General features: G+C 41.8%; 2 protein-coding genes across 2 annotated transcripts; one reads left to right on the top strand and one right to left on the bottom strand.

The window, feature by feature from the left end:
• Positions 1-3,323: 3,323 nt before the first annotated feature.
• wdr54 (WD repeat domain 54) lies at positions 3,324-6,926 on the bottom strand. The gene is made up of 9 exons (XM_034595326.1): positions 6,671-6,926; positions 5,637-5,699; positions 5,414-5,480; positions 5,019-5,075; positions 4,797-4,924; positions 4,546-4,646; positions 4,060-4,222; positions 3,810-3,884; positions 3,324-3,715 (listed from the first exon to the last, which is right to left on the bottom strand). Exons 1-9 carry the CDS (start codon positions 6,893-6,895, stop codon positions 3,584-3,586), a joined length of 1,011 nt encoding a protein of 336 aa, XP_034451217.1. The 5' UTR covers positions 6,896-6,926; the 3' UTR covers positions 3,324-3,583.
• A 296-nt stretch (positions 6,927-7,222) lies between these two features.
• LOC117767708 (uncharacterized protein C2orf81 homolog) lies at positions 7,223-9,452 on the top strand. Its single transcript, XM_034595533.1, has 5 exons — positions 7,223-7,346; positions 8,108-8,343; positions 8,446-8,658; positions 8,733-8,821; positions 9,338-9,452. The coding sequence occupies exons 2-5, from the start codon at positions 8,113-8,115 to the stop codon at positions 9,450-9,452; spliced, it is 648 nt and encodes a 215-aa protein (XP_034451424.1). The 5' UTR covers positions 7,223-7,346; positions 8,108-8,112.
• Positions 9,453-11,746: the final 2,294 nt, after the last annotated feature.

Raw genomic sequence — 11,746 nt, 5'->3', positions numbered from 1 at the left:
GAAGCACTTTGAGTGGTTGAAAAGAATGGAAAAACACTAAATACAGCCAATTTACTAAATGACTGTGTGAAAACAATGTGAAATAAGTGGCTTTCAGCAACTGTTTGCTAACACGTTTACCATATCATTAAAAAGTGATGAAATGTCAGTGTCACAACTCGTTGGACCAAATAATACGTTCTTGCAGATTTAAATCAGAAAACGAAATGAGTCAGTAGTTTCACCGAGCATTTAGTGCCGGCTCTTGGTGCTTTAACGATACAATGCCAGCTTCTCAGTAATACTTCAATACCCGGCTCTGCAGGCACGTAAAAATACTGTAGCTATGCAAAAATTATGCACATGCAATTTGTGATTTTTTCCAAATGTTTGTTGACCTCGTTCCTGTGTTTGTCTGCCCTAATGCTATATTTGCACGTCTGTGCCGCTTCTCAGCAGAGGGAGATCGTCAAGTCTGTCAGTCAGTAGCCTTCTCCGTCTCATTTCAGTGTGTTTAAAATGGCAGATCTATTTACTAAGCGCGTCTGGGTTGCTGGTTTTCTTCGTCAGAGAGCTTGGTCTGTCTGTGGCAGCAGGCATGGCTGGAGGGGCTTTAGGCTCTCCATCCCCCGTGGTGAGGCTCAATCCCGGCAGGCTTAGAGAGACAGGCCCATAGGCGGGCGGCTGCCCCAAGGCTGGATGGGCTGGGGATAAATTGCTCCCCGAATAATGAAGAAACACGCAAACAAACAGGCTCACAGATATTCACGGTGTGGCACTCACATAAACACGCGCACAGATACTCACCACACCCGGTTTTAATGGATGAACTATGTATTGTGGCACAGTATCGTACAATCCAGGCATTTGCAGTTTGGGTTGTGCACTGATCAAACTTGTTTAACTTGATATTTTCTTTTATCTAATAGAATTAGAGACTTTTTATAGCAGCTGAATAACATATTACTTTCAATGCACTATTTATTTTTTCCACTTTACTTTTTCTCCATTTTACTAATACAGCTATTCTCTTTGTTGTGATTTTCATGTTTTCTCCTATATATTACATGCTATTAATTTCTATTCTCTTCACTTTTGTTTTCCTTTTTGTATTTGAGTCTTGTTTAAATCCTGCCTCTACTGTTAGGGTCATTAGTTTCTTAGGAAGCCTCGTGGGGGCGTTTTGCCTTTTGCCCGAGGGGCTTCTTTGGTTCTAACTGACTAGTGGGTAGTTACATAGGTAAAGACCCACAGAGGTTTTATCCCTGGGACCCCCTGCTGGTTAAGGAGGCCTCTTGGATGGGAGGTGGGATGTTTTTGTGAGGCACTGGTGGGTCCACTTGCCTATGGTCTTGAAGATTTGTAAGATTGTGTTTCCTCAGGTCCATGGAGTTTTTTTTTCTTGGTGTTCTACTAAGTCACTCCTTTGTATGTGTGTGTGTGTGTGTGTGTGTGTGTGTGTGTGTGTGTGTGTGTGTGTGTGTGTGTGTGTGTGTGTGTGTGTGTGTGTGTGTGTGTGTGTGTGCTGTTTGTCAGGATGTCACCTCTGGGGTTTAAGTCTTCTTAATTTTAATGTGATCAGAGGTTCTTCTGTGATTTTATTTGGGTGACACATCAGACATCTGGGAGGGGGGGGGTTGCTAAAGGTCTTGCAGAATCTATTTTTGCCTTGTCACTCTCATTAATAAGAGATTTTCAAAGTGAGTACTGGAGAAGATGAGGGGGACATGTTGCTCTAATACCGTTATTTCCGACCGTATCTGAGAGCAGCTCGTGTTGAGGCCTGTTCTCCCCGACATTGTGTGCTCAGCTGTGTGCGGCACCTAAGAGCCGACTATTGACGAGGACTGCAGCAGTACACAGCGTGAGTGGCCCCGGGGCTGTGTATGGGGACCAGTGTGTCGAAAAGCACTATTGGTTTAGTTAACAAGGAATAAATGACGGCTGTTGTTTGTCCCTGCGTGTTTTTCAGAGAAAACTGAGGCCATATTCCTCTTTTCAACCACCAGCTCTGTTCTCCCACAAACTCTGTTACTCAGCTCTGCTTATTTCGTGTGCGACTTCTGACCGACCTTTCCGACCCCCCCTCCATACTGATCCACATAGTTATGTAATGTCAGTGCCATCCTGGACCTCATATTGACAGCTTAGTCCTGCACTGTCCCTCTCCAGCCAGCGCCAGCCGCTCCACCCCAGGCAACGGGGGACTCATGACACAACATGACAGCCTGAGGAGAATTATTGATCCCATTACTGCCTGTGTACTGCATGTTTTGTGCTTCAGCATGAACATGTCTGTCAAGTTGGTGGCGATCAAATATAAGTTACATAACCTGCCATGTGTGTGGGTTCAAAACAGTCCTGTCAGCTGATGTTATGTGACCAGTGTTGACTGCAAACCAGGAAAGGGTAGAACTCAGGGATTTGAAGCACGCTTAGCCCCAGACTGAGAGAGCGCGCAACTCCGGGCTGACCTGATTCTTCTTATCTTGTCATGACAAGGCGAGATTACAATGATACCTGCTGCCTGACGTGAACTAACTGAATAAACAACACAACATTTTCCAAAGTACAGCTGAGTTGGCAGGATTTGTTTCCAGCAAAGGCATTTTCAGCTTGTGTCAACAAACCCAACAAAACAGTATCTCTGTTTTATTTGTGATGCTTTGACTCGCATCATAAATTGTTCAACAATAGTAATTAGGTTGCAGTTGTTTTCAGCAAAGGTCATTCTTCGTGTTATTTTTGGAAGAAACTTACTGTTTCCACTGTTTCTAGACTAAAACGTTCCATTTACCAAATTTAAACGTCTGTTCAAGGGTAACAAATCCATCATGGACATGACAGTTAGGGTTAAACACCACAGTTGAAAAAAAACATTTCCCACCAACATACAGGACATAGTGGACTGCATAAAAGACTACAATTAAAGGTTAATTGAGGCAAACATTTAATTATAGAATGACATCGGTCATATCTAGACTGGTGGCATGGCAGGAAAGAGATGATGCATTGGAGGCCAATCCTTGAAACTAGCCACCAAACTGAAAACAAGTTGTTTCAGACCTCCCTGTGCGATGTGGCCTTGTTTACTGGCGGATATAAGAGCCTTTCGTCCTGTGGTCTGCACAGTGTCCAATCACAATGTGAAGTTTCTCTTTTCGGTCTTCAGTCCAACATAACCTTTAATGCAACTCCACCCTGCCCTCTAGTGAACTCTCATTGCACTACACCGTCACTGCCCTGCTAAAAAAAAAAAAATTAACCCACACCTCCATCTGCTGGACCATTTGTGAAGTGCAAAATTATAAACGGCGTTCTTTTTAAAAGTAATGAAAATGTCAGAAAGAACAACAGAATATTTTATTTGTTTTCAAAGATACATCCACATACATGTAAAGATTTATACTTAAAATATTTATAGAAACTTTATAACATAATTAGTTTTATGCTATTGTCCTTCTAGCCTTTTGTAGATGTAGAGATGTTGAGACAGGACCCCAAGAAACAACAGCTCTCCCAAAAGGGATTATTATAAATACACTCTTGCGGAGTCGCAACCCAAATTCACATTCATCCAATTAACCTCGGTGAAGGCAACGTCCTACGTCTGTGTGTAGCGGATAATCTCACTCAGGTCATAGCCTGTCACTGCAAAAGCATAGCCATCGCTGTCGCAGAACTTGGCGCCACAGATTTGTGTGTCTGTCACACACTCATTGTGCAAATGGGCAATCTAAAAGGAAACGAAAAAACACAAAGCCAAAGTTTCAGTGAGAGTAAGAGACAAAAGTTAAAAATTCCTAAATGCCTTGATCCTGGATCCTTACCTCCACGCTGTTTGTCTCCGGGGTCATATTCAGGTGCCACACTCTGACTAGAGAGTCCTCAGCAGCAGACAGAAGCTGAAGCACACAATATGCGCCATTTTAAAAACGCATTAGTATGATCCAACCACAAAAATCACTGAACAAAGTTAATAATTGCACACTTTAAATGATAAATACCAACAAATGACTGTAAAGACAATTCAAACAAATGTCATTTTTCTTTCTTATCTATTTGGTTTACACAACTCACCAGTCCAGAAAAAGGAGCGATGTCTAGTGAGTTTATCCATCGAGCATGGGCGTTGACCTCAGCGTGCAGGATCCCCGTCACTGCCTCGTAGAGACGTATCTGGCCTGTGCCGTAACCTGCCACCACTGTGCCTTTCCACAGCTTGACAGATGAGCAGCTCATGCTACGAGCAGGGAGGAAGATGGAGGATCATTGGCATCAGGGAACAAACGGAAAAGATAATGGACATTTGATTAGAGCCAGGAAGGCGAAATGAGAAGGAAACAGGAGGCAGTGGAAAGGAACACACATCAGAGTACCTTAATGTATGTTGACAGATGGGAGAGAGAGTGAGGGGAAAGTATGAGTCGAGGAGGAGTTTAAGGTTGGATGATGGGGTTCCCCATAGCTCAGTGTTAGTTGGTTGTCACTGCACCCCTTAATTGTTGCTCAACTTTACAGTGTGCACCAAAAATCACAAATACTATGCTGGAATTAACTTCTTACTCAAAGCCATGGATCTTGTGTAGCAGCTGAAATTCCTCCCCAGACTTCCATACACACAGGTTGCCCCCATCATCTGCACTGACCAGATCGGCGATGCACTCCTGAGGAGAGGTGGACAGAAACAAACAGGGATCCTGTATTTAATAAGACTGCGCTTTAATTTATTTATTTATGTGGTCTGCAAAGTTAGAGGTACCTTCGATCAACAAAGGTTTCGATAAAAAGGCGATGACAGCACACACACACTGTACCTGGCTGCCAGAGCACTCGGAGGCCATGTCAGTGATCGACTCCTTGTGCTCGTCCAGCACCTCAGACAAGGAGATATTAGTGCCTTTACTGGGAATGTCAAACACAAGAATTGATCCAGATGAAATGCCTACATAGAAAGAAAGAGACAGGTAGTAAGTTTTGCCCTGTATTTTCAGTGCATATGTTGAGTAAATGAAAGATATATTTCACCTCATACTTACCCACACATATATAATTCTCCGGCACTGCTGATATCCCTCGAGCAAACACAGCTTGACCTGGGACACAAATAAATTCTGTGAGTGCACTAGATTTGAAAACTTTAGATTAATACATTTCTCTTGCACAAAAAACTCAGCAACTAAACCCATGTGTACAATGTCTTCACAGCCACGTGTGATTCTGTAGATAAATTTAATAACGTAGGTGTAGATGCCTGGAAAGTTTAATTTCATTTAAATAACCAGGTCCTCCCACTGATGTTTTTAATCCTGTTTGTGTCATGAAGAAGGATCAACCACAGCAACATATTTCCAGTAACTGCTAAATATGTTACATTTATATCATATGCAAATAATAGAGACAGGTCAGTCACAGCGTATATATGTCAGTTTACCTGTAGTTGTTTCTGGAGTATCCAGCGCATGCCAGTACACCATGATGGAGCCATCAGATTCATACATCTAAAAGAGACAGGTTCACATTTGAAATATTCTCAATGACTCACATCACACACACACACACATATATATATATAAAGACACAACTAACAGTGCCTGTTTTAAATGTAACAATAATCATTGACTGCAGAGAAAAGCAGACAAAAACAAAACCTCTACCTGGATGCCTTTCTGGGAAGTCACCACCAGCAGCTCCCGAGATTGCAGGGAACAAAATGCAGCCTGTTACAAGAAGAAAACACAAAATGTCTTTATTTTCATGACACAGTCAATGTTAAAATTCACCCTTTAATATTTGCCACTAACCTATTAGATTACATATTTCGCAAATTGTTCTAAATTTTATTTTATCCCTGTTTTTCAATGACCTAACAATGACCTTATTTTCGACCTTAAAAGCATCTAAGGGTGTTTGCATCCTTACTGTAGTGTGTGTCCCTTTATACACAGCCCCCCCCATTTCCAGAAATTGTCGTGATCTAAAACAGAACACTGACAGCAGCCAATAAGATTTTATGGCCAGTCTTCCCCTCTCAAAGCATCACCAAGGAAGAAGAGCATCTGTAGATGTGTATGGGTCACAAGCTTTAGCCCCTGACTGACTGAATTATTATTTTATCGAAATTTAAGTTTATGTTACTTTCTGTCAGATAAAATTGAACTGTGTGTAAATGGTGATTCCATTCCTTCCCTGTCTGTATTATGATTTGCATGCATTCAGTGTAACTTCAAATTGTCGAATTTGAATGCAGACACTTGGATGACACCACAGGAGCAGTATGGAGGCATGTTGTGTTTTCTTTCTGTGGTTTTTTAAAACATTTGAAGAATCTCTCACCAGTTACTTTAATTGTATTGGATTTGGCTGCAACACTCTTTACCCCTGAAACTCCAGAAGTGTTTTGTGGACTCAAACACGTCACCCATATATCCATAGTGGTGAGTAGATAATGACTGAATTTTCCATTTTTGGTTGAAATATCCCTTTAACATCAGACATGGCTGTCCCATTTTTTTAGTTTTGTAAACATAGCCAACAAAACAAAAATGACCCACTGTCCAGATGTACAGTCTGCAGGTGCATTTATAGAAAATAGAGATGGAGCATTTCTGATCTAGCTGAAGGCACATCCTGTTTCCCCTGCTCTCACATAGGCAGCAGGACACCTCCATGACACAGTGACTGCACCGACCTGCATGATGAGCGACGCGCTGGTGGCCACATTGGGCTCCTTGGACTGCAGCTGGCGGTGCGAGTAGTTGAGTCCGTCCCAGGACGCGCTCACCATGTTGACCACGTTGGCATGGACCACCGTGAAGTAGGTGAGGCGCCGCGGGGCGATGCGCAGGACGCCCAGGTTGTTGTACAGAGCCGAGGCGCTGTTTTTGATCGGGATGCTCTTCTCCTTGTGATACATGGAGACGGCGGGTGGGGGGACGTCAGTCTGAGAGAAGAGGAGAGGGTCCCTGTGAAAAGGGTCTGGATCGGGAGAATTCACCATTTCGTTAAAAAACACACGCTGAATACTTCACATTAGCATCAGGCTAACGTAACGAGAGCCAACTACAACAACAGCGCAGCCTATTTCATAGAGAGAATACCGTTAATTTTGCTGTGACACACGTGTACGTCCTCTTGCTTCCGGTTAGATAACTCACTCCTTCTCCATCGGGGCTGTTGTTTTGGATTGTTTCATATAAAGCTAACGCAGACGAAGCACTTTTCTTCGGTCGTTAGCAACAGGATTACCTCCGCGTCCACCGCAGCCATAGAGACAACGTCCGTCCCGCTACGTACCGCGTCACCACTGCGTGCTTCTGTTGCCGAGCAACCGCAGACTCTACTGAACAGAGGACACAAAGCGACGGGTGAGGTTTTAGTTTTTATGGATTCTTCTCAGTTTATAACGCTGTGATTATTTATATTACACAAATGTGTCAAAAACAATGATTTTTGTGGCCATGTGTGTAAAGCTGTTTTATCAAAGCGGTATATTATGTTATTAAACAGGATGAAACAAGTAGAGCTGTCCGATAGTTTATAAACCGTGGTGAGGTTTTTAAAGAATGTATCATGTAGTGAGACTGTAATTGTCTGGTTGTTTCTCTGTTTGTTTGTTTGGTTGGTTTGACCACCAGAAATATCACTGTATTTGTTTGTTATATTATTATTACTATTGTAATAATACTCATTATTACTAGCTGTTGTTCACAATCTAAAGCTTGTAGGTTCATCTCTTAGACAAGGTGGAGACTTTCCCCTGTCAGTGGATAGGGGAGGAGTTGGGAGAATATGAGGTTAAATAAAGGTTGGGTGTGTTTCAGGTCCTATGACCTCTGTTTGAGTCTATGCTGACATACCTACATTTGTTTAGCACTGAAACTATGATGCAGAAGCTTTTAGCTGATGAAGGTTTAAAGACCCCTCCTTATCCTCGAGGATGAATTCCTAAAAAAAAACATCCATCCATCTGTCCACACATTTATCAATCCTCCACCATTCTTTAGCCCACTCAATAAATGGTTTAATGGCTCTTGGATCCAGTTTGAAATTACAGTCTTTTTCGATAGTATTATTATTTGTTATTAATAGTTATGTATTTATTCCTTTTGTAATTTCAGCCCCTAAGCAAAGATGCCCCGCTCTGCAGCCAAGTCCCAAGCCGGCAAGAGTAGACGGATGTCATCCGTCCCAGTGACCCCACTTCCAACGCAGGAGCTGGAAATTATTACTGGTCGCTTAACCCAAACCCAGTGGAATAAGATCTTGATCCAGGAGGAAAATGATGAGATAGTTGGGGAGATTATGGATGAACTGTTGAGCAAAGTCATGGACGGCTGTTTGAAGGTGTACGTTGAAAGACAGGTAAAAATGGGAAGGTCCACATTTGTTTTATTTAGATTTTACTTCAGTGTGAACATTATTTTACATGTAACATCCATGATGTTGCTTATCTCTGTCTTTCAGCTAGAACCTTTTTCCGCATCTTGGGCCAAGAACTACCTCACACAGATTTTAGAGCAACAAATCATGTGCCCGGATGAGGGAGAAGGACCAGAGGAAGCATCTAAAAGTGAGGACTCAGAGCCAATGCCAGCAACCTGCGATGCCTGGGCTCAAGGATGTGTGCCTGTTGTCATTGCTACTCCTCGATTATCTCATCCTACTTCTGCACAACAGGTAGGCTACTCTTGATAGGTCTTCTTTGTATCCTTCTGCCGTATATCAATATCTGTATTTCAATTTTTTCACAGGAGGATGAAGTTGTACAGGCCCCAGCACAATCAGGACCAGGAGTCGACCAGCAATGTGTTGTAATGGCCCAAACAAACAGCTCTCCAAAGCAACCTGACAGGGAAACAAGTCCAAGGAGGCCTGTCAATAACAAGCAATGTAAAGTGCTTATTCCTCGGCCCCCACCGAAAATTGATGTTAAGAAAAAGCAGCAGTTAAATTTTCCACCTAAACCTGTTCCAGTCAAATTGCCGCCCATTCTGTCCTGTTCAGCATTAAAAAAGGATGTGGAGGTAGAGGATAAAAGAGGAGAATATTGTGTTTATAACAACATGTCTGGGCCATCATATCAGTCTAAGGAATACCAATCCATACCAAGACTTGATTCCTCATCCCTGCCTCGACACAGCATCTTTCCTCAGTATGAGATTGTTGACAGTGACCAAACAAAACCCAATCCCAAGAAACCAAGTCGATTATCCAAACTAGAGCCAAAATACAATAAGCAAAAAACTGATTGGACAATAACCACAGTGATGCCACTGACCAGCTCCAAGGATAAGCCAGCAAAGTTTCAGAGGAGAAATGAGGCAGATGTCTTTCTGAAGAAATTGTCTCCCTTCAGACGGCGTCAGGAGGGGATGGAGTTCTCTGGGTCTCTGAAGCTGGACACAATGGTTTTGGCTAAGGGTGTTACCCTGAGGGATCCCCAGGCGGTAGCAAGTAACCCTCTCACGTAGGGCTGTGCAATGTGGTCTCACGTGGCATGTAAGATATCTTACGAAAAGTTATGTACAAATTTACATAGAGAATCCTACGAAATGCACAGCGCTACAAACGACAAGCTCGCCTGCGCAGACCTCTGCATCGATATTCTCAAGCAAGATGGCGGAGATTGCTGTATTCTTGGTGGGAAATGCTATATTTTAGGAATGTTTCTTAATAAAAATGCATTTTGATGATATTTATGGCAAGATATGTGTGTTTCAGTTTCAATATTTTCATTCAGTGAACCTATACGATGCTTGGTTTGTTAGTTATTACGAAGATCACGTTCAGAAGGTGGTTGATATGGACGCTTTTGTCGCTCCTTGTCGTCAAACCGGAATATTTTGTAAATTGCCCCCGTTAATATCTTTCCATATACTGCAAGGCATCAGTAGAAGAAGGACATGAAAGATGTGTATTGAATCAGGACAAAATGCCTGTTTATTTTCCTCCCCTCGTCAATTCCTCGCTCCGCAGTACATAACCACTTCCGTTGCTTGTAACAGGAACACACACCAACTTCCACATTAAAGCAATTAAATAAAATAGCTTACAATAATAACATTTTCATTGATGAACTAGTCCTTACCTAATCGATTATTTAATATCATGACGTTAGTTTTTGTAATTTTCCATTCACTTCCGTAACACGAACGACCAGTGTGCCTGCGCATAGCTCTGAAAAACGGACGTTACGTCCTTCTCCTTCGCCCCCTGCCTCGGTAAGTCTTATAACTTATTTATATAGCAAATTCTAATACTTATTTTTACCATTAAACCTATCCATTCGGATAACAAAGTATTCTTTGTTTGAAGAATTTTAACTGATCAAAGTTTTGCAAAGTTGCTAATGTAATCAAGGTAACATGTAAACCTGTAAGATTTAAAGAGTCAACATTACAGGCTAATATGCTAACGTTAAAAAGCTTTCTTTTGACCATACTCTCATCGCTAATTTTACTGTTTTACAGATAACCTGTCCCTCGCTCCTAATTCCAACCTCAATCCAGTCCTTTATAAATAAAACAAACGGCTCTTTTAAGAGCCAACATCTGTCTGTCGTTCTCTCTCTTTGTGTGAGTAGGTGTGTCTCGTTTGTTTGTGTGTGGGTTTTATTTGTCCGTCTCCCTGTTAGGAGAGCTACAATGACCAGACATCCCGGTTTACTGATCTAGATATCTATAAAACACTAAAATGTTTTCAAATTTCACTACCTAATTTCCCCAGTTTCAATCAGAATCAAAATAACAATTACATATAGCATTACATATGTTTCCAGCGCTTACATGGGGGGTTAGCAGGTTCTGGCGTTCTTTTCGTTACGTAACCCTATAAAAAAAAAGTAAACAAAACACCATGTGATGTTCCGTTGTCACGGCTATGGCTAGCCTATGAGCTTGCATCTCTCTCTGACAGGACCTGTCAGTGTGATACTAGTTGGCAGGCAAGCCTGTCAATCACTCATTTTCATGCCCGTTGCTAGCCAATGGCCTTGAGGCTGAACAGACCAACACGCCCATGCTAGCGGTTAGCTGTAATGCTAATGAGACGCTCACTCATTCCATCACAAAGTACCCGTCAACGGCATGCGCATCGATAACACAATGGTCCCGGTTTGGGAGTTTTAAACTGTGGTTGCCTTATATGTGAGTGCCGGCCTATGGTAGCAGCGAGGGAAGCGTCCATAGCAACAACCATAACAACAAAATAAATCCGATAAAAGAAAACTAACAACAAAATATCATACAAACCATCTGAAAGAAGATTATGAAAATAAAAATAAAATGTTCTGCTTCAAAGTTGATCAAAAACACATTTAAACGATGAAAATGAATGAATGAATTTTTTACTGTCATATGTCATGTTTCTTTTCGTATTCCTTTAAAAAATATATATGTATATATGTTTATATTTTTCAAGATGTGTAGTCAACATATAAGAGGCCAGTGGCGGGAATAGAGTTGTGGAAGGTAGTGGTTGTTTGTTGGTGCATGTAATGAATAAGAAACAAAATTTAACAGAGTTAGACATCGGATATAATAGAAAGTGACAGAATGGAACAGATCCAGCTTGCTATTGCTGTTGGACTTCTGTATAGAGAGGCAGAAAAGAAGAGCCAGAAGGCGACGGAGTATGGAGAGGAGACGTGCCCTATATTAGCATGTCTCTCTAGCTTTGTATGTTTCGTATCATTACGCTCTCTTATCTGTTATATCATTATTGTGGATGTTGCAGTTTATTTTCTACACCTACATAACAAATTAAT

This window comes from Hippoglossus hippoglossus, chromosome 9 (genome assembly GCF_009819705.1).
Source record: "Hippoglossus hippoglossus isolate fHipHip1 chromosome 9, fHipHip1.pri, whole genome shotgun sequence".
NCBI lineage: Eukaryota > Metazoa > Chordata > Actinopteri > Pleuronectiformes > Pleuronectidae > Hippoglossus > Hippoglossus hippoglossus.
The sequence above is the reverse complement of the archived record's forward strand: the minus strand, read 5'-3'. Positions and strand labels throughout refer to the sequence as shown.

What these genes read in the sequence shown, in the direction of transcription:
- LOC117767708 (XM_034595533.1), top strand. Translation starts at nt 8,113, where the DNA reads ATGCCCCGCTCTGCAGCCAAGTCCCAAGCCGGCAAGAGTAGACGGATG. An exon ending in ATCCTACTTCTGCACAACAG is followed by an intron (nt 8,659 to 8,732) that starts GTAGGCTACTCT and finishes ATTTTTTCACAG; the next exon opens with GAGGATGAAGTTGTACAGGC. An exon ending in CAAACAAACAGCTCTCCAAA is followed by an intron (nt 8,822 to 9,337) that starts GCAACCTGACAG and finishes GTCTCCCTTCAG; the next exon opens with ACGGCGTCAGGAGGGGATGG.
- wdr54 (XM_034595326.1), bottom strand. Translation starts at nt 6,895, where the DNA reads ATGTATCACAAGGAGAAGAGCATCCCGATCAAAAACAGCGCCTCGGCT. An exon ending in GGAGAATTATATATGTGTGG is followed by an intron (nt 4,925 to 5,018) that starts GTAAGTATGAGG and finishes CTTTCTATGTAG; the next exon opens with GCATTTCATCTGGATCAATT. An exon ending in CGGAGACAAACAGCGTGGAG is followed by an intron (nt 3,716 to 3,809) that starts GTAAGGATCCAG and finishes GTTTCCTTTTAG; the next exon opens with ATTGCCCATTTGCACAATGA.